General features: G+C 46.5%; 1 protein-coding gene across 1 annotated transcript in view; it reads right to left on the reverse strand.

The window, feature by feature from the left end:
• TNIK (TRAF2 and NCK interacting kinase) overlaps positions 1 to 19778 on the reverse strand; it is a gene marked incomplete at its 5' end in the record, with an annotated part of 35483 nt that extends 15705 nt beyond the window's left edge. Inside the window, 10 exons of the mRNA XM_010194294.1 lie at positions 244 to 428; positions 3833 to 3856; positions 4574 to 4671; positions 5858 to 6021; positions 8633 to 8739; positions 11011 to 11250; positions 13084 to 13248; positions 17782 to 17982; positions 19124 to 19210; positions 19668 to 19778. Coding sequence (XP_010192596.1) covers positions 244 to 428; positions 3833 to 3856; positions 4574 to 4671; positions 5858 to 6021; positions 8633 to 8739; positions 11011 to 11250; positions 13084 to 13248; positions 17782 to 17982; positions 19124 to 19210; positions 19668 to 19778 — 1382 coding nt within the window. The remainder of the gene's footprint in view (positions 1 to 243; positions 429 to 3832; positions 3857 to 4573; positions 4672 to 5857; positions 6022 to 8632; positions 8740 to 11010; positions 11251 to 13083; positions 13249 to 17781; positions 17983 to 19123; positions 19211 to 19667) is intronic.
• Between the last annotated feature and the right edge of the window lie 417 nt (positions 19779 to 20195).

The raw sequence follows: 20195 nt of genomic DNA on the forward strand, positions 1-20195 counted from the left end.
GTCCAAGTTCACTGAATATGCAGCAGAAATAATTCAGGTTTTTTCCCATTAAGTGTCTCTAATTTGGACCAGGAAAGAGGCTCATCTAAGTAAATTATCTCTCACAACTGTGACACTGCTCCCAGTGCCAACCACCAAACACCAGCGTGCTTTGGACATGTCCCATATCACAGCTACTGCTCCTCCAGACCAAGACACATCGCGGTTTCACGGTTTGCCCCCTCAGATTAAAGTGCTTCTTACATAAGTCGTGGGATGTCACTGACAGGCACGGTCCCATCGTGTGTCTCGTTCTCCCCGTCCTCCTCCTCCTCCTCGCTGCTTTCTGACTCCTCGCTGGAGGAGGAGTAGTCTGTCACCTTCTTCAGGGGGCGATTGGTTTCTTCAATGCGCAGCTCCCTCAACTCTTTGGCTAAGGCCGTCAGATCCTAAAGGGGATGGGGGCAATAAAATAAGAAAGCAATGGCTATTATATTTAAAGTAAGGAGAATGTCACATACATCTCTTCGAAAGCCAATGCTAACAGCACAAGCAACAAGAAATAGCTTTACAGAGTCGTTACAAACATGAGACGAACGTAAGACAATGTTTGTAGCATGTAGCATTTATTAAACAAAACAAAACTGATTTACGCTCACTGAAAAAATCAATAGCCAACCTCTTCTTTCTCTGTTTGGAACGTGTATGTGCATATATATACACACACTTATATGTATATACACGACAAAATTATATTTGTTGGAAAAGGTGAAGTTCAGTCACCATCATAGTAAACTGGAAAACAACATCATTTCAAAGATTGGCTCGGAGAATTTCTCTTCTTTCAAACTTCTCAAAGAGACCCCGTAATTGTATTTATTCTGTAATAAATGCATTTGGGGAAGGAAGCAATGACAGCATCTCCCATGGAGAGGTGCAATCCCCACGTCAAGAGCTGCTTCTGTGGCGAGTCTCCGCCATGGGGCGGCTGCCCAGAGGCGGGGAGGAGCACGAGGAGAAGCACCCAGCTGAGCCAGGCTTGGGAGTCACAGCTCTGAGTCAGCCACACGGTCAAAAAATAAAAATAATAATAAAAAAATCCCTCAGCGGGACCCCATTAAGCACTTTATGTGAAATGTGGCAGCCTACAAGCTAAGGGAAAAAAAAAGCCTTGAAACAAGAAAAAAAGATAGGAGCAGTCCCAAAGCCTAGTAATAATTTTTCAGTTTACCATGACTTTGATGAGGTCTCAGACCCGACAGTCATATAAAATAGACACCGCTATTTCAAAACAAGGAACATGGCAGGCACCGTGTAGAAAAGAGATTTTTTGTTATCTTACATGCTTTTATAGCAATGCAGGGGGAAGCAGTAGGGCAGAAAAGCATGAGAGCTCGAATTAGAATGGGTTAGAGAACTCTGTTGCACAACACATGCACATGACGAACAAAGCATCGCAATTGTCAGTCTTACCATTTCTCCCTATATTAGTGACCGAGGTAGGCATCAGTGCATTCGGTCAGAGATAAAGGATTAGGGAGAAAGAAACTCATTGAAAAAGACTAAATTCCACAATTGTCTTACGGCCATACTCTCATTTACTGCATTTCCAGTTTACCGTTCCAGCAGGGCGATTATGGCAATATTAACTATGATTGCAAAGGGAGCTCTTAAAACCTATCCCGTCGACACGTGAAGAAAACGATGGAAAACTTCTATGGCTGAGATGCAAACCCAGTTTATTTTTTCTTTTTCAATTGTGAAGCAGGAATATGTTGCAAGCAATCTGTACTTTGGTTACTGGTGACCCACACCTCCCGGCGGGCTCCCACCACGGACAGCCACACATTCTGCTCCCAGGTCTGCCCTGCCTGCCCTCTGCTGCAGAGCAGAGGCTCCCACCAACATCAGAGGGCTTTGGTTCTGACCCATAAATATTAGTATACCAAAAAAAGCTAGATTTTTAACAAAAGGATCAATCCCTGCTTCTCAGCAGGTGCCTGTGATGGATATTATATGTCCTTCTTGCAATCCAAACACACTCTGTACCTTAAAGAAAAGCTCTTTATTGTGGTTGAAGAGAGAATGTGGTATTACAAGAGTTTTATTTTCAATGCTAACATGTTTGAGATTGAAATACTGTCAAATCTACAGTCACGACAACTAATTATTTTAATTGGCACTGTAGCAGCTTCTAAAATACGATTGTTTCCTTTCTTAAATAAGAATAAATGAAAATTTCAGCAGCTTAACAATGCTTTCCTTTTAGAGTATAAAAGATGCTCTTTACTGAGTAGTTGCCTCTTGAGTTGGATTAGAGCCTTCTCAACTCTGTACAGGATTTCAGAACTCTTAAAATTGCAGCTAGACTTTCTGCAGTGTAGGACCAGTCCTAAAGCCTTCCCTATCACAGTGATGGACAAGGAAGATTACTTCTTTCTTGCACTTTCCATTTCTAACACTGCTTCAAACCCTCTTTGGCCATCACTAGAAGAGAGTCAAGTATTTTAAAAATCAACTTAATTAGTTTTTAATAACTAATTTGGAAGTTATAACAGCAATAATACTCCCAGACAAAATCATCAGATAACTTGTGTTTCCTAGTTAAAGCTTTGCCTCAGGATGGTTAATTCTTTGATGCTATCGTTTTCTCTAAGTAATGAGCACTTTGTAGGATTAAACGGCCTCACCGAGTTGTTCTTGGACCAAAACCAATCTGACAACCAGAAAGAAAGTGCTCTGTAGTTCCACATGTGTTTCAAATGTTACCGAGGGTGACATAATACATAAGTTAGCAGTATCAGTGATCTTTAATTATTTTTAATTACAAAGACTTCTTTAGATTTAATATTTGCTGGAATCAAGTCAGATTGGTTTCCAAAAATCACGTAGCTCATTGAACTTGAACACACGCTGCCTCTATTTAGACACTGATTTATGTGCTTTTTTCTTAACAAAGCACCTCATTAAACAAAACTCATTGCTCATGTTTTATCCAAGAGAACAAGTTAACTAACCAGCACATCTTCCTTTTTTCATATCTTCTATTTTTAGAGGAAAGAGGCTGCAGGAGGGGCTGCTGATACCGGTGTTTTCCATTACAGCCCCACGGTATCAGCAGAATGTGAGCAGCGATGCACGTGCGAGGCAAGTTGAATGCTAAATTAGGAATGTGAACATTTAAACATTCACCATCGCCAGACGTGCGCATTTTTAAAATATTATTGTGTGGTGTAAAAGGCGTAATTCAGGACTCCTATTTAAAAGGATGGATGAAGACCAGCCTTGCCCATCAACATCCGAGCAGGCTCTGCTGATTCTGTCTTTACAGCTGAAGCTCTGCTCCATGAGAATGAATTACCTGCTGTCTTCCACTGCTCTGTTCTCCTTTATTTGTCAAGAGCCTTTGTTAGAATTAGGCTTAAATCACATTTCAAATACCACTCGATGGCTCCACTGAAATCAGTGGGCGAGGGGGCTATAGCTGAGAGCAGAATGTGCTGAGTGGTGCAGACTGCCCGGGCCACCTCCACTGGCACAAGAGACCTCTGCTCTTGCTCTTTTTCTTTCAAAGATGCCGAACAACAGCTGCAGCCTTTGCTGGGGCGCTGCTCGCCACGGCCTCCATGCAAGTGGTGTGGCCAGTGGGTTTCGGGCAGCCCACGGCCGAGCAGAATGCGCCGGCAGTGCCGCTCCCCTCCCCGCGCCGAAACGCAATCGTTCGGTCTCCCTTCTCACCCACGATTGCATCGCCACCTTTTCAACGTCAGCACCAAGACAACCCGGTTCAGTGTTAAGCACTAACTAGTCAACCTTGCATAGGCATGACCCACTGAGAAAAGATATCACTAACCTCATCTATAGCTTTCTTATAGCTCTGTGGGTAAAGGAAGAATAATCAGCATCAGAGGAAACAGATCGGGACAGGAAAAAGCCAGAGGAAGGGCAAGCAGGTTAGAAATAAAATTAGAATTGTTAGCTCAACGCTGTGGAGTGTAGAGAGAAAAACAACATCAACAAAACATTAATACACATTAAAAAAGAGAAGCAGTGGAAATTCATTTCATTATTAGGCCGACTCTGCAGTTTTAAAATACAAATGTCAACAGCATTAAACCAGAAGAAAACATTTTGGATGAGATTTTGCTCAGAATACTAGAACGGGAGTGTACGGAGAGCACTACGGGGTTTGGTTTTAAGCTGTGCAGGCTGTTGGGGGCCAGTGGCCCAGCCTTCCCGAGCAGAGCCTTCCTCCGCCGGGCTGCTGCGGGGGACATGCAGCACGGAACACAACAATGTGCCATCGGCAACCTCCGCGCCCAAGCTAGCAAAGCCCTTAAGCATCTGCTTCCCATGAAAACACATGCTTAAGTGCTTTCCCCTAGACTTGGGCCCCCAATCAAAACTCATGCACTCTCTTAAGCATTCAAATATCCCATGGGCTCTCATTGTACCACTACTTTCCAGTCTCTCCACTGGAGGAGCAATGGTACTAGCCTCTTTTTTGGGGTCCCTGCAGTTGTGCTATCGCACTCAAGGGAAACATGGCCAAGCCAGCTGGCAACATTCCCATGGGAAATAATTTCAGACTCACAGCGGGTCGGCTCGGTCGTGTCACGTCCCTGTTGTCTTCCTGCTTTACCTTGGCAGGCTCATGGGAGAGCACAGGGGACCCCTCAGGCTTGGCGTTCCCTGGGTGAAAGGCAAGTGGAGAGAGTGGGAATTAAAATGATGCCAAAAGCTGTCACTGCATCCCATTGCCTGGGATGGCCAGGTGCAGGGGCTTCATCATCATTTTGCTTCCGCTGTCCTGAAAAACCCTTCTGCTCCTCTCTGCCTGCCTGTCACTGCAAGAAGTCTCCATCAACACAGCAACAGAAGCCATAATCCAGCCCAGCCTCTACTGACAGCCCTCTTGCAGTGTTGCTGCTCTTTTCTTCTACTAAAGAAACAAATCTGTTCTGCAAAATTTGTTGGTATGTGAGAAATTAAAAGCTCTGCAGCATCTGACACTGCTAGGACATTATTTGTCACAGGACTTCTCATTAATAAAACCAAAACCAAACCAAAAAGGAAAATTGGTGATAAACTCCTTTTATTGACTACCGAGAGGAGCGATGATTCCAACAGCAGATACGTCATCTTAAGGCCAAGTCATAAAAAATTCAAAGCATGGAGGCAGCTTTTGTTTTAATGTGCTTCAGCCCTGGGGATTTATACTGTGTGACTGTGCCAGAAATGCAGATGTATGAGTTACATGTGCTTTAGCAACTCCTACTGCGATTAAATGGGGGAATGGAATATCTTTAAGAGTGGCTCTAAGATGAGAGGAAACTGGGCTAGGAACATAAACCCAGCGTCAGCACAGCTGTCTGGCGGAAACATTTTAGAGAAAGCTTCTTACAGGCTAATTCACTCCTCTACTCCCATCTCAGGCTTTGCACAAAGATGAAGCTCCCGAAAAATATTATCAACTCACCAAAAAGGGAAGCACACTTCCAAAGAAACCATCACAGAAGAAGTGAGCTTAGGTTGACGGAGATAGGAAACACAATGTTTTGGTTTTTTTCACCCTACAGCATAACCCCCATCTCTGCCTGTACAAGCTGCGTGGCACCACAGTGCTCCAGCAGAGCACAGGAGCAGCGCATACTGCCATGGGCATCCTACATCTGCATCCAGCCAAAAGGGAGTGTCAGCATCTCTGTGGGCAAGGAGGCCACCTGGTCACAGATGTACCTCAGAAATGATGAATCTTTTGATTTTTTGTTTTTTTAAAAAAAACTCCCATGCCACCACAGACCTCTTGTCCTTCCTGCTTACCAAAGAAGCCTCAGAAAGCACTCCTGGTGCCGTGGGGTGTTTCCAAGACCCTCACCTCTGACTCTGTTGCGCTCACTGGAGCCAGCCTGGGAGCCGGGCTGGGACCCACCCTGGGAGCTGGGCTGGGAGCTGGGAGTGCTGGAGCTGGAGGAGCTGCCACTGCTGGTCCTCTGCAGCGGGCTCTCCACGATGGGCTCTGTCCTCCTCAGGTCCGGGTTGCTGCAGGAGCACAAAAGACAGGGGCACCGTCAGATGGTGCTGCATACACCTCCAGGGCTTCAGATCCTTCCCACCCTGACAGGGACAGCGAGGAGACATCTCCTCTGGTGGAGAAGACAGGACTGAGGTCTTCTCTTCTGAAGCTATTGAGCCTGCACACCCCACTGAAATCCATGGGAGCTGAATTAGGCACTCAACATCTTTATGGAGGTGGACCACAACCATAATGAAAAATCGGCTAGAGCAGCTTTCTACTCTTAATTTCCCAAATTTGGCAAAAATTAAAAGATCCTTAGCTCAGAACTTCCTTTCAGCCTGTAGATTAACTGGATTAGCCACCAATATTCATCATAAAAGCAGAAATTTGCAAATTGCTGTTAGACAGAGAAAGAAACATTTAAGTGAAGAAAGGATCTCAAGCTTGCAACAGGGCTGCAGATCACTTTTACCACTTATTCACACTTCCCAATTTTTATGGCTTCACTTCAAACTTGCATCAGATAACCACTTTTCTTCCTTGATTTCTCTCACCCTTGTGAACATACATAACTCTAGAATAAAAAGCATCCTTGATACACCAAGAGTGACTAATATCTCTCTGGCTATTAGATGCCTTTAGGAAATTAATTCTTATTTGGCACTGAAATGACATAAGACATGCTCATGCAGAGTTATGCGACTTGGTTTTAGACAATATTTCAGTTAAATGATCTTATTTTTCAAAGTCCTGTTAAAATGCATAGAAACCTTTCTCCATCAAGTCCAATTAGGACTTTGCATACATAAAAGTGATGTGGTCATAGTGCTACATTATGCAAAGGCCTACTGCCATAATGGGGTCCCTGGCAGCATCGTCTGGACACTGCCTAGCACAGATATTATATAAAATCCCTGCCTAGTGTTATCTTGCAGGTGGGCATTAAAATTATGAGAGCAAGACAGTAACTTTCTGTGTGCAAGGAAATATCCCCTCATTTGTTACAATAGGGTGAAAAATAAGAGAAAGCGTATTTTAATAACATTTACATTTATGAATGGGAGGAATCAAGAACCAGTAAGACAAGTGGTTAAAAAGTAAAACTGCTACACTGCTGTGAGAGAAATTAAATGTGACACCATTTCACTGAATACTTAGTTTAATGGACATGGTAGCACGTTAATAATTTCCAGTTTTCATCAAACTGAAGGCCTGCAGCTCATGTTGTACAGCTGACATGTCCTCAGCTAAATTAACTCATGAAACGTATTTAAATAAAATAACACTAATGCATTTACCTGTACTGAGTAAAAGGTACCCAGGACTGAGACTGGGAGGCTGAAGAAAACACTGGGCAACCTTCAACACGAATACCACAGACTCCCGTTACCCTTTTTACTTTCCATACCATCACTTTTTAGGACTAGGCAGTCCAATATCCCTCTGCATTTTAAATTGTCCTTCAAGCAACAGCTAATTAAAAGAACAACATTTTCAGAATTCAAAATGCTTCAGCCTTAAGCAATAAAGAGGAACCAACCATGATATGAATGTTTTTGGTCTAATTTAAAAACAACAACAGCAAAAAAGGTCCATCCTCCCTCTGCTACCCATGCTGGCTACCCTAAGCTCCTGCCCACTGTATGTGAGTTTCCTGATGCATGGCTGGGGCACTGAGCTGGAAAGAAAGATGTATGCTGAAAACTGACTGTACCTGGCTACGAACACCCCAGCATTCATCTTCGGGCCTCACCCTAAAGGGACAAGGCAGGAAGTAGAAAGCAAAAAGCTCCATCATGCGAGGCTACGCGGAGCACGTATTTACCCCGAGATTTGCCTCTCTGAGGTCTTGATCTGCCCATGGTGCTCTGCAAACCAGATACAAGCCCTGGTGTGACTAAGCCACGTTTTTTCCAGCTGGCTCTGAGCAGAAGCTGTCAACTTCCCTGCTCATTTTAAACATGCCCAGAGATAGCTCTGACATGGAAGACGTCAGATGTGGTGCAACATCCTTCTTTGGTGTGCTACAAGCGTGCCCTGCACACCACTGTGCTGGAGAGATGCATCTGGCTCAGCTAAAGGCTCTAGTCCTAGGAAGATGAAAGGAATTTAATCCTTGATCTACATCCACAGATTTCACCAAGCTGTATCAGTGTCTGTTCCTGGCAACATTCCTCAGTCATTATCTGTGAAAACCTACTCTAATGTATAGGAAATGTATGGTATGTAGCACCGAAACCTCCCCACTGGCTTATATGGATCCCCTTAATATGCAAGAGGTGACACTGGGAGAACCAGAATCTAATTCCATTAAAGGGAGCACCCAAATTCCTGTCTGACCCCAGAGCAGCAGATCCAGCATCCACCTCCAAACCCTGTGATGCTCAGGAATGTACTCAACCCAGTAGCTAAACCTGCAGTGATCCAAGCACTTGATGTTGGTACGAAGTACCAATGAATGCAAAAGTTCATCCCAGCTACAAGAGAAACATCACAAATCTCGTGTTGCTACCAGTCAGCAAGAGCAGGACTAAATCCCAGCCCATGCTGGGCTCCCCATCTGGGCGATGCCAAGATCAACACAGGCAGTACCATGCCAGGGTCACACCTGCCCGTCCCCCTCGGTGTCCCTACCTTGCCCGAATGGGCTGGGAGCCCAGCCGGGGCCCCAGGGCGCTGCCATTGCCCGGGGAGTTCTTCCTCGCCAGAGCAGGGGATATGGAAGTGGTTCGTTGAGGCACCTGGAAAAGAACAGAGACATTCACCGTCACCCAGTCTGTCCCACCACGTCATGGAGCCCTTGGCTCATCTGAGACATCACCTTTCAGCACTGCCTTAAGATTTAATTTGCAATTGATTTCCCACTGAGAGACAGTAGTTACAGCAATTGTAAAACACAAAGCACTTGGCTTGTAGAAGTAATCACCCGAGTATGAGAGAGAAACAAGCTGCAAAGGTGCGGACAGGGATGCTCGTGGCAGAGGAGCCCTGAGCAGCACACACGGAGCAGCCCTGCCAACACCAAACAGGGCATTTACTTCTGCAGAAATGAATGTATGCACACACACACATATATATATAGTTTGTATCCAACAAAACCCAAAAAAGTAGTTTTTCAGGTAAAATTCAGGCTGAAGTGCATTTCAGCAGCCACAGTGGAGTTTTTTGCATCTCTAGTTCAGATATAACACATGCCAGCAGAGAGGTGGTGTTGATTGCTGGACAGACAACAGGGTTGGATAGCAGAAAGATCCAGCCTGATCCACCCAATGTTTGCAATTAAACCCTGTGACCTTCGCTGAGCTTCAGATGCCGCTGCCAAAACCTCGCTGTTGGCAGGACCAGAGCTGACAGCAGAACCCCAAAGCCAAAGCAGGTGCTATGGTGGGTGACCCCTGAGGGGTCTCATCCCCCCACAGCGTAGGCTGACATGGAGAGGCACGATGATACTCACCTTGCAATACCTTGCACCAGGTAACAGAGAGGCCAAGGGCTCAGCGGGATTAGCAAAAAAGGATTAGGGTTTTTTTTTTTTTTCCAGGATAAACACATAGTTATGTTAGGCAAGATAAAAAGATCTAGAGAGTGAGCGAGCTTTATATTCTGTGGCATCGCTAGCTACAGCTTGTCTCATTAAAAAGCAATCTCCCTCCTGGGTAGGGTACTCTGCAGCCAGGACTTAGGGAGTTTTTTACCTTCCTCTGAAGCATCCAGCCATAAGCACTGGCAGAAACAAGACCCCGGAGCACAGAGACAGCTGGCCCTGCCTCACAGGGCAATCCTTTCAATCCCACTTACAAACACATCAAACCCATTTCGGGCACTAAAATGTGAAGTCAGACTCCTCATGGGTATTACTGCCAACGTGACGGCCTTAAATGTGATCTGGTAGGGAACCCTTCCACAGCTCACGTTCCCTTAGTTGAGGGGGAAAATACTCCACAGTGCTGGAAAACAGCTTTTTTTCCAAGGAGCAGGTGCTGTGGTCTCACCGCGTAGCACATTACTGCAGTTAAGAGATGCTCTTCTCAAAGGACTCCAGGCAAAAGCCAACCTTACATTGCAAGGGGTTTCTCAAAACTGGGTTAAAGCCAGGCAGCCGCCCTTCTGCACTACTGAGGAGCAAAGCACATGAGCAACTCCAGGAGCTTCTGACTTGTTTTCCTCTTAAGAAATCACCAACATCTCCTATCACTTGGTGGCAGCAGAAATAGGAATATTATTAACACCCGTGACGTGCCACCAGAGATTCCTTGCACAGGGAGGCTTAGCTGGTATTTTGCTCTTAAAAAGGCAAGTCACTTACTTTGTTAATACACAGAAAAACTGCCTCTCAACTGGGGACAAATACTGTCCTACTGTCACTAATCAACTGGTAATATTTTTTTCTCTGTAAAAGTCCTCCCAGGCTGAGCACTGATTCACTGGAAGGGGAACTTTAATGGCCAAGTTATAATTCTTCCAAAATGAAGGCGTATAAACAATGAGATCGAAATACTGGTCCAGAAGAGTCTTAATTAAAGAGGTACTGTCAGACACTGCCAAAACGTCAATGAAGGCATAAAGCTGCTGGAGCCCTTACAAGTCTTCCATCAAATATTGATTGTAACTGGAGGCACGATACCAGATAAAAAGGACCCAACTTATTGAGTATGACAAATTTTATGTTCCTATAATTCTATTTAAACAGAAGATTGGGGTTTTTTATCCTAAGGAAAGGAGAAATTAATTTATTTTGGCCTCTGTCCAGGCTCGAGAACTTTCTTTGCTGGAGGGCGACACTACATTGCAGCGCTGTTAGTGGACCTCAGAGCAGCTCCCAGCATCTCGTGCAAATCCTGCCTGGGGAAACACAGCCGCTGGGCAGGTCAGTACCCACCAAGGAGCCATAGGGATGGGGTCAGTCCTGCCCACTCTGCTTTGCCAGAGGTGCTGAGTGCAGCACCATCCATGGGGATTTAACTGCAGGGTTGGCTCTTTGACGTGCTGAAAGCGAGGAGTGATAGTGTTACCTTTGGTGGAATGTCTTCCTCCTGCCGTAACCAAGAACTTCGGTCAAACTTTTCAATGCGAGGGGGCAGAGGAGGGTTTTCTGAGGTGGGGTCCGAGTTCTGCCTTGGCATCTCAGTGCGGTGAGAGGTCACCGTCAGAGCCTCCTGAAACCCAGCCAGTCCCTTTGCAGGCTGTTCATGCAGTGACTGAGACCCAGACAAGGAGCTTCCTTGGGATTTCACAGTGACCAGATGTGGAATCTAAGCACCAAGTCAAAACAGAACTATCAGTACAAAATGGAAAAAAAAAAGGAATTAAAAAAAATATTTAAAAATTTGATTTAAAAAAAAAATTTGATTAGCACTTCTGATGCACTAAAAAGCCCCCTCAGTTTGAGATCAGCACTGCCTTGTTTTCAGGAACTTCTGACTTATATTGCTTCATCGCAAGATCGATTAAAAATCACACTCGTGCAGCACAGCCTTTTAAAATCAGGCAAATGCCCAAGTCAAAGCCACGCTTCAGTCCTGCCCGCTCCTGCGGGCGCACGGTGCTGCAGTACCGCCAGCCCCACGCCAAACTGCAGGTACCAGGACGGACCTCTCCTGCCAGACCCGCACACGCTGTGTCCGCCCCAGGCTCTGCCTGCTGCTCACTGAATTTCCAGCTCCTATGCCTGCACCTCTAAGGTTATGCTAATGAGGTTTGGCATGGATCTTCCTTGTTAAAAATGAAGGGAAAAAAAAAAGAAGGAAACGATAATAAATAATAATTTTAAAAAGCGTCAGGAATTCTGAGGCATAGATGGCTTAAAAAAAGTATCTTGAGGCATGAGTTTCTATAGGTCTAGGTAGCCCTTATCCCATGGATCAGCCCTACAGATCTAAGGGATGCAAGTGAAAGGAATACTGACATCTGTTTTGGGAACTCTCAGAAATTCACAAAGCTAGAGTTTGTGAAAACAGAGCTTCTTCCCAGGACCCTGTGAAGCTGCACTCCTTTGATACAGTGGGGTTGTAACTTTTATTTGATATTTCTACACACGTTTCTATGTACACATTTACAAGTATCATGTATATATGTGTACGTATGCATACATTTACATGGGTCTCCGGGTTTCAAGTAACTTTTTCATTAGTATTTTATTACCAAGCACAAGTCTCTGTAGCTGTTGACAATATAGGTCAACAAAAAGGTCCAATACACTGAAAAGTATTTGGTGAGCCAGAGAGATTACACTGAAGTGGGGTTTTACCCACTTCCCAAAATACACAAACGAAGTACAATGGGGGGAAAAGAGCTGTATGTTGCAGGGCTTTCCTGCCTATGTTTTGCTTAAAGCTGGCATTGTACTGCTGACCTACAGATGCGCATGCCACACGTGGATGGCACTTAGTTGGCACGTTTTCCCGTGGAAAGCCCATGTGGACATGGAGCAAAGGCTTTGTACTTCCCCCTGAAATCCCCACTGGTCTGTGGCTCTGCAAGAGAACATCCTGGGCCTGGACCAGAGCCAGCACTGACACCCAGTGCAAAGCTTTTGGTGGCAGAGTCCTCACAGACCTCATGGCTCGGAGGAATTTTCAGACGGTCATGGTGATCTATGCCCTCTCCAGATGTGTTTGTGACTGATGTCAACTCAATGGAAAAACAAAACAAAACTTTGAATTAAAGCAGCAAAGAAAACAAAACCTCTTTGTGATGATCTCGGCATCAAAGCATCCCAGGTCTTTTGCACCAGGTGCTATGGATTTTTAGTCCTTTACATAAATCAGATCCAAAGAGGAACAGAGCAACTGCTGCGCTGGACCAGACCAGCAGTTCCTCTCGGTCCTCCAGCCTGTTTCTGGCAGTAACCAGTACGTGATGCTTCAAAGGAAGGTATAAACCAGCATGATGTTTTTAACATGGAGGTGACAAGAGGAATCCATTCATGAATGTAAATGCTGCTCTTACTCACGAATACGCTTAAGGCTGAGAAACCAGGGAGCAGGACACTATTTCCCTTTAAACCACTCTTTTTCTTGTTACCTTACCAGCACCCCCAGCATCCTGGCTTCGGTATGTGAGCCTGCTGGGGGAAGCACCATTACCTGCGGGTCCACGGGTCGGAGCAGGGGTGGGGTCCGGGCTGGCTGCACACCGCTGATGCTGAAAGACTCCGACCGAGGAGGCAGGTTGGGGTCAGAAATCCTGTTGGCCACTTTATGGGGCATGGCCGGCGAGCTCTGGCGATTGAGCCGGGAGCGCTCCTCCACCTGCGGCAACACAGGAACAGTGGGTGAATGCCCCATAAAAAGCCGTTTTCAACTGAAAACCAAGGTTTTCAGTTGCATTTATGTATACATTCAACACACATATATATATGAAGCTCTTTTCTCTTTAGGTATATCATATAGGTTGTATGATCAAATGTATTCTTCTCAAACGTATTGTTAAACAAGGGGGCCCTTATCCTTCACTACTATAAACACCAGCACGAGTGGTTCTGTTCAATCTATATAAAAAAATAAACATGGCAGCCAGAAAAAGGCTGGCTTTGATCTAGATTTAGCAAGTCTGGCACCTTGTCATGTATCGAAAGGAAAAGCCTCTATTACTGATAGAGAAATAAACCCAAAGCCCACTGCTTTCAGTTACTCTTGATGGAAATACGGTGGTTTCAGCTAACACAGGCATTCAAGCACTCTGGGTGCTCCTGCAGTCAGACTGTGTGCATTGATACTCATGAAGCATATGCTATGCAGGATTTTTAATAGCTCGAGAGCTGATGTATATTTTAATTTATGTACCATTAACATATTAAATACCCTTAGCATGTCTTGATTCCATCATATTCAATGTCATGTTCAAAAGCAATCTATAAAACAGATTTGCTTTGAAAGAACCACAGCTCTTCTTTAAGCAAATAAATATACACAACACAAAGGAGCCATTATATTAATAAAAATTAATCTTTTCCCCTTTCAGATAATAAGCAGGAGTCAGAGTAAAAATTAGGTAAGGGATTTGTGCTATGGACTCTTTCTTTCCCAGTTCCTGTGGGACCACCTGGGCCACTGACTTCACAACTTCCCCAGGAGCTGCGCACTGGTGAGCAGAGGCCATGCAGAGCTCAGTTCAGCGATGTCCATGAGAGTGGATGCAAGGAAGGAAGAAGAGCAGGGTGGGAAGGAGACCTTCCTCTGGACCAGCATGAGCGCTGGGTCACAGGCTTGGGCCAGTACATCTGCTTATTGGCCAAGCCTCATCAGGAACGACAGCAGGCAGAGACAGTGCTGCTGCCGACTCCTCTGGCTGTTTGCAGGTGCCCCCAGCATGCCACCAAGCCACAATGCGCCGCTTGTTATGGAGGACTTCAAAGCTTGCATGGAGGAGAACAAGGAGAGCGATGGAATGGGGATGTTGTATTGGGAAGGAGAAAGGCGCTTGGTTTCCCACTGCCAGCATCTTCCTGCTAGCACTTTGTTGCACCAGCACAGCAGAGGATGCTCTCAGGACTCTCCAGCTGTGCTTCATGGAGCCTTTCTGACTCCACCATTAAGCGGAGAGGGGGCGAAAAAGCAGCAAACCCCTGAAGGAATTAATCATCGCTCCAGTTCCAGTCATCTCTAATTGAACTCAAGATTCCTCTCAAACAGGAAACTTCCTTAGCAGCTTCTGTGCATGTCCCAGTGGAAGACTGCTAACGTTTTAACATCTCACTTCGAAGCAAAAGAAGGATAAAAGCCATGGGGACTGAAGGAGGAGCTGACGTGCACATTGGCTGGTGCAGAGAACAGCATGGCTCATGACACACAGCTGAGTCCCGAGCCCCCGGGAAGCTGAGCTGCGGGAAAACACTGCAGGACCCAGCCACTACATGGAAAATGTCCAATTAAACGTGTCCCCTCCTCTATCCATGGCCATGTATGGTGTAAACTTGCCCAAACCTGTCCTTCAGCTGACCAAGCTGCAAGCACTTTGTCACTGAGAAGTTAGATCTGGCTACCTGCAGGATTTATTTTAGCAAATACTGGTCTATAGCAGAAGGGTCAGTAACAGAGAGAGCTGCTAATTACAGTATTACTGCTTGGGGTGCTAATGTTACGTCCCTGGCTGGATCATCAGAGGGTCCCCGCATGATGTCTGAAAAGGCCCAGCTAGTCCTCGATTGCAAGAAGAGATGTGCCACCCAAGCTATATCCCAAGTTAATATCCAGCGGCCAACTCTTCATCCACAAGAAGATAAGTAGGAGGAACAGTAGATGGGGGTGTGTACCCACATGTGTTGGTGAGAATATCTGATCAGACTGCTTTGTTTAGCATAAAAAAAGATAAATGTTTGTGCTTCGGGGAAGCTATGAAAGACGCAGCACAGCCCAGTTCCTAACCTAGAGCTTGGTTTTTACCAACAGGCCGGTCCCTGAACAAGGGGATCCAGGGACATAACCACAATGTGAGCGCGCACAGCCTCACCTTTATGCTTTACCCCATTTCTGCAGGGTCTTCCATGTGAAGATGGGTGAGATGGGAGAATAAGTGCACAAAGGAGAGGTATGAAAAGCAGGGAGGGACACCGCATCAGGAGAACTCAGCTGTGATGATCAAGATCCTGAGAGAGGAGACTTGAAACCAAACAGTATAAAAACAAGGACGATACAGGATACCAGGCAAGATGCTCAGGGAATATCCCAATAACATCTGGAGAGCCTCCAGAAATTGTAGGCTGAGCACTGGACTTGTCTTTTCCTTGTTCCCAAAGGAAAATAAAGTCTCAGTATTTCTGTTAAATTAGCGTTGTATGGGTTGAGTACGGGAATTGCTAAACTATAGCAACAACCATGGTAGGCTGGTTAAGAATCAGTGCAAGTCTGACTATCTGTACAGTCAGCAAGGATGGTTCTTCAACACATGCAGCAAAGTAGCTAAATTGTGCTAAAAGTGGGACTATGCAGTAGATAAAACAGGGGATGGAGGGAAGAGAAGTAGTTTTGGGAAGTTCCCAAGGGAACATCAGTTCAAGGCAGTACTTCAAACTACAACTCTCAAGAGGATAAATATGGCACAGTTGCTGCTTTGAGCATTTCATTAGTCAGAGTGACACAGGTAAAGAATAAATGGTTTGGAGAGCTAATTGGTGGAAGTTGGAGATGTTCCCAAACAACGGGAAACCCCATCTTCCCTGATTTCAGCAAAAGGTACAAGGCCACATTCTGCCGCTCTTATTCACATTGTGCAGTTCCCAACGCCCCACTTCCAGTGATGGCATCAAAAAAAGACAACTCCTCCACAGAATAAAGGAAATAGGCCTTTGAGTTTGAAATGGAAAGCTAAATCCAGCACTTCTCTCCTGCACCCCAGATAAAGAATAAGATTACTTTTTATATATCTTTGTTATAGTTTTGAAGACAGCACTAGAGGTACTTTAGCAACGCTCTGGAGGATTTATTTAAAACCAGACAATAAAAGTGAAGAGTTTACTCCCTTTTTCCTGCCTGCTGCCTACTCTCAGCACTTCTGCAGATGGGCAGTGAAGACCCAGTGCTGCAGAAAGCCACAGAGGCACCAACGAGGTAGAAGACTCTCCCGTCAGAGGTGACTCAGCACATCTGGAACATTTCATCCGCAGACACATCTACCAAACCTCCTCTTCCACTGGAAGGGCTGGAGAATGATGCTGCAACTCCATGAAAATAAATTTTCTGGCACATCGGCACCAGAAGACTCTGATGACCACATCAGAAAGAAGGAGAAACCTAAGAAGTGAAAAGAGTTTTTGACACCGACATCTGTCTCTGAACTGTTTGTATGACTGGTCTTTGCTTAGCAATGGACAGCTGACTGAATTTCTTGAGCGTCTGATGCTTGCAGGTATTGTGGATGCAGGTGAGGGCTGTCAAGAGGAAGGACTGAAAAACAACTACATGTTGGATGCACATCGCATCTCTGCCAGGATGAAAGGGTGCAGACATTTGGCAGCAGAGCAGCGACCCTGTTTAGCAGGAAGAATGATTGAGTTACTAAAAGATCTTTCTGCCTAGGAGTAGGGTTACAAAATTAAACCAACTAAACACAAAGAACTTTAGAAAAAGTAATAGCAAGAGTGGGCACCAGTCTTACTGGAGCCATCACAAAGAGATTAAGGAGATTAAACACACTTTCTTTGTGTTTGCACGTGATCCTGAAACTGCACTGTGACAATGCACATCTTCATCTTTTTGAGACTGTTCAGCTAGGCAATAATTAATATTCAAGATCTCACCACCGTTACAACAATTCCCTCTTTTTTTCTGGAGATAAAAAAAAAATTGGCAGCATGGCTTGCTTTTCTGAAAACCATGAAAGAAGAGCAACCCCAAGAGATCCAGCCCTGAGCATGGGAGGAAAAGCTGGCTGGTTCCCGCTTCATTATGGGGAACAGAACAAGGCTCAGCAAAGAACCCTGTACAACCACCCTTGCCATCACTCCTGACCCTGAGCAGACTTGTGGACATCCAAGGGAGGAGCATCAGGAGCTCCTGGCATGTCCACAAGTCCCCAACTATGGCTGAACCCCTCCGGGAGGGATCCATCCTCCTCCCTGCACACCCTCATGGAAAAACCTCCTTCCTCTGCTCCCTTTGCTTGCACAAATGTACACGCAGATGCACACACATTGCATTGAACTGGGAGTGCTTCCAGCACAGTTAATGGCATCTGCTGGAAGCCGACCCAGCAGAGCGCAATCTGCCATCCATATTTTGGACCGAACCGTGTGCCCAGCCCTGCAGATGCAGACGAGCATCACCATGCTCCTCGCTCTTGCCTACCTCCTTGGCCCATGCTGGCTTCTCGCTGGCATTTATCCCTTCTTTGTAATGGTAGAGGGGTTTCTTCTCTGCTGGCCTCTGGTCCTGCCGCTGCTGCTGCTGCTGCTGCTGCAGGGACACCAGGTAGTCCCGCTCCTGCTGGAGCTGGCGCTGCAGCCGCTCTGCCTGCCGCTGCTCCTCCAGCTGCTTGCGCTTGTACTCCTGCCCAGGAGAAAACACAGTGACACGGGTGCATGGACAGGGCGGACACGCAGGGCCGCAGACCGCAGGTTTATCAGTTGGGGTGGAAAATGGGGCCCGAGTATCTGAAAAGCTGTTTTCTGGCAAAGCTCATGGGTTTGAAAGGCTTTGGGGACTGAGCTGTAAAGCATCCTGGGGGAGAGGCAGTTGGAGGGATAGAGCCCACAGATTCAGAGTTGTGACACCAGCATCAGCACTGTGCAGCTGGTGAAGTGCCAGGACTGGGGAAATTCTGTGGGACCCCTGGGGGCTCAGACATCCATTTAGGAGTTACCAGTGATTTTGCCCAGATTTTTCTGGATGGGAAGAACAAAGGATAAGTCCGATGAGGTGCCAAACACCCCCCTCCCCCCCGGTCAGGCAAAACCCAACTGAAGCCAAGTCCTCTGTAGGACCAATTTACTGTTCGTGGGAAGGGCTGCACAACAGAGCCAACCGTATGATCTTTCTGAATCCCTACAGCTCTATGAGGTTTAATGAGTAAATCATTTTGAAAGGGCCTTTTTAAAAAGGCAAGGGCTTGTATGAGGGTTTTTCTTTTCCCTGTATAAAATTAATAGCAAGAGAAAAAAAAAGAATAATCCCTGAAGATTAAAAGAAAATACTGTGAGAGTAACAGCTACAAGCATTTAAAAAAAGGGTAACTCCAAAAGAAATTAAATTTAAAAAGAGGACATTTAGAACGCAAACAGCATGAGAGGGAATACACAGCGTTCCTGTGAGGAAATTAAAACAGAAGCCTTCACTCAGAACATGAAAACCCACAGGGCAGGGTGGGTTTGCAAGGTGTAGGGACGTGACAGCTCGGCCGCACTCCAACATTCTGCCAACAGCCTCCAAAACCATGCGGCAGCAAAGAGGGCTGCTCCTCTCCCGAAGGCACAAGCACGCCAATGCCACGGAAGGGATGCAACAGGAGAGGCACGCAGCGCGAGCGGACCCAGCCCGAAGCAGCGGCGGGGGAACTGGGGCATGCTCGTGACCACAGCATCCCCCGCATCTCGGCGTGGCGGGAGGCACTCAGGGGACATGGGTGCATGTGGGCACATGCAGACGCAACCGGGACAGGAAGCGGCAAGCATGGCCTGGGCCTCTCATTTACCAGAAGTAGCGCTTGCTCCTGCAACAACTGCTGCTGCAGAATCTCTAACTGTCTCTGCTCCTCCTCTAACTGTCGCCTGATGTACTCCTGGAGACATGGGCAGCAAGGATCAAAGGAAAAAGAGAGAGAAGGTAAAAGAGACAGTGTTTCCCAAGAGGAAGGAGAATGACATGGACACCCGCATCCATCCCACCTGAAAGCTGGCATCTATCGATCAACCAAGACACCCTCCATCCCTGCCCGAAGAGCCCAGGATGTCTGCCACTCTGAGGGTAAAGAGTGAAAACTGCTGGGAAATGGCAAACATTAACTGGGAATACCTCAGAACCCCACCCCAGGAACCAGTGGGTGGGAAAAACCTGCATCAAGTGTCTCCACACCCGTGGGCCAGCAAGTGGATCCATACAGACATAAACAACAGCAGTGGAAAGTGACACACGCAGCGTTAACAATTAAGCAATTTGCTCTCAAGTGGCAGAAAATATGAGTGTTCATGAGAAAAATTTCTGATTAGAGGAAGAGGAATCCGCTCCCACCAGGTTACCTGCTCGTGCTCTGCACGTCGCCGCTCCTCCTCCCGCCGCATCTGCTCCTCATAGTGCCGCCGCTGCTCCCGCTCCTGCTGCTTCCGCAGCTCCTTCTCCCGCCTCTGCTGCTGTGGGGGACAGGAGGCACAGGTCAGCACCCCTGCTCCTTTCCCCGGGGAGCTCAAAGTCCTTTTTCTCACTGTTTTTGGAGAGCCACCTCACCCAGCGATCCGCAACGCTCCCGACTGCCTGAGGAGATGCCTTGCCAGCAGACAGGGGTGGTAGAGGAGCTCGTTGATCCCACCCTATCCTCACACACTCTGGTGCCCAGCACCAGTTTTGGAGAATCCACAGCATCCTCCCAGCCAGCACTGGACCATGCAGACAACCGCATTTCTTCTCATGCTTGCAGGTGAAGCCACATAGGCATGGTCTCTAGTTACCAGTGTGCCCAACAGGGGGGGTTAATCGGGCCCTGGATGCAGTGGGGGGCTCATGCTGGGAGCTGCACGGTCCCACAGAATCACAGAATCGCTCGGTTGGAA

The sequence above is a fragment of the Mesitornis unicolor genome, unplaced genomic scaffold (genome assembly GCF_000695765.1).
Source record: "Mesitornis unicolor isolate BGI_N332 unplaced genomic scaffold, ASM69576v1 scaffold7471, whole genome shotgun sequence".
NCBI classification, from domain to species: Eukaryota; Metazoa; Chordata; class Aves; order Mesitornithiformes; family Mesitornithidae; genus Mesitornis; species Mesitornis unicolor.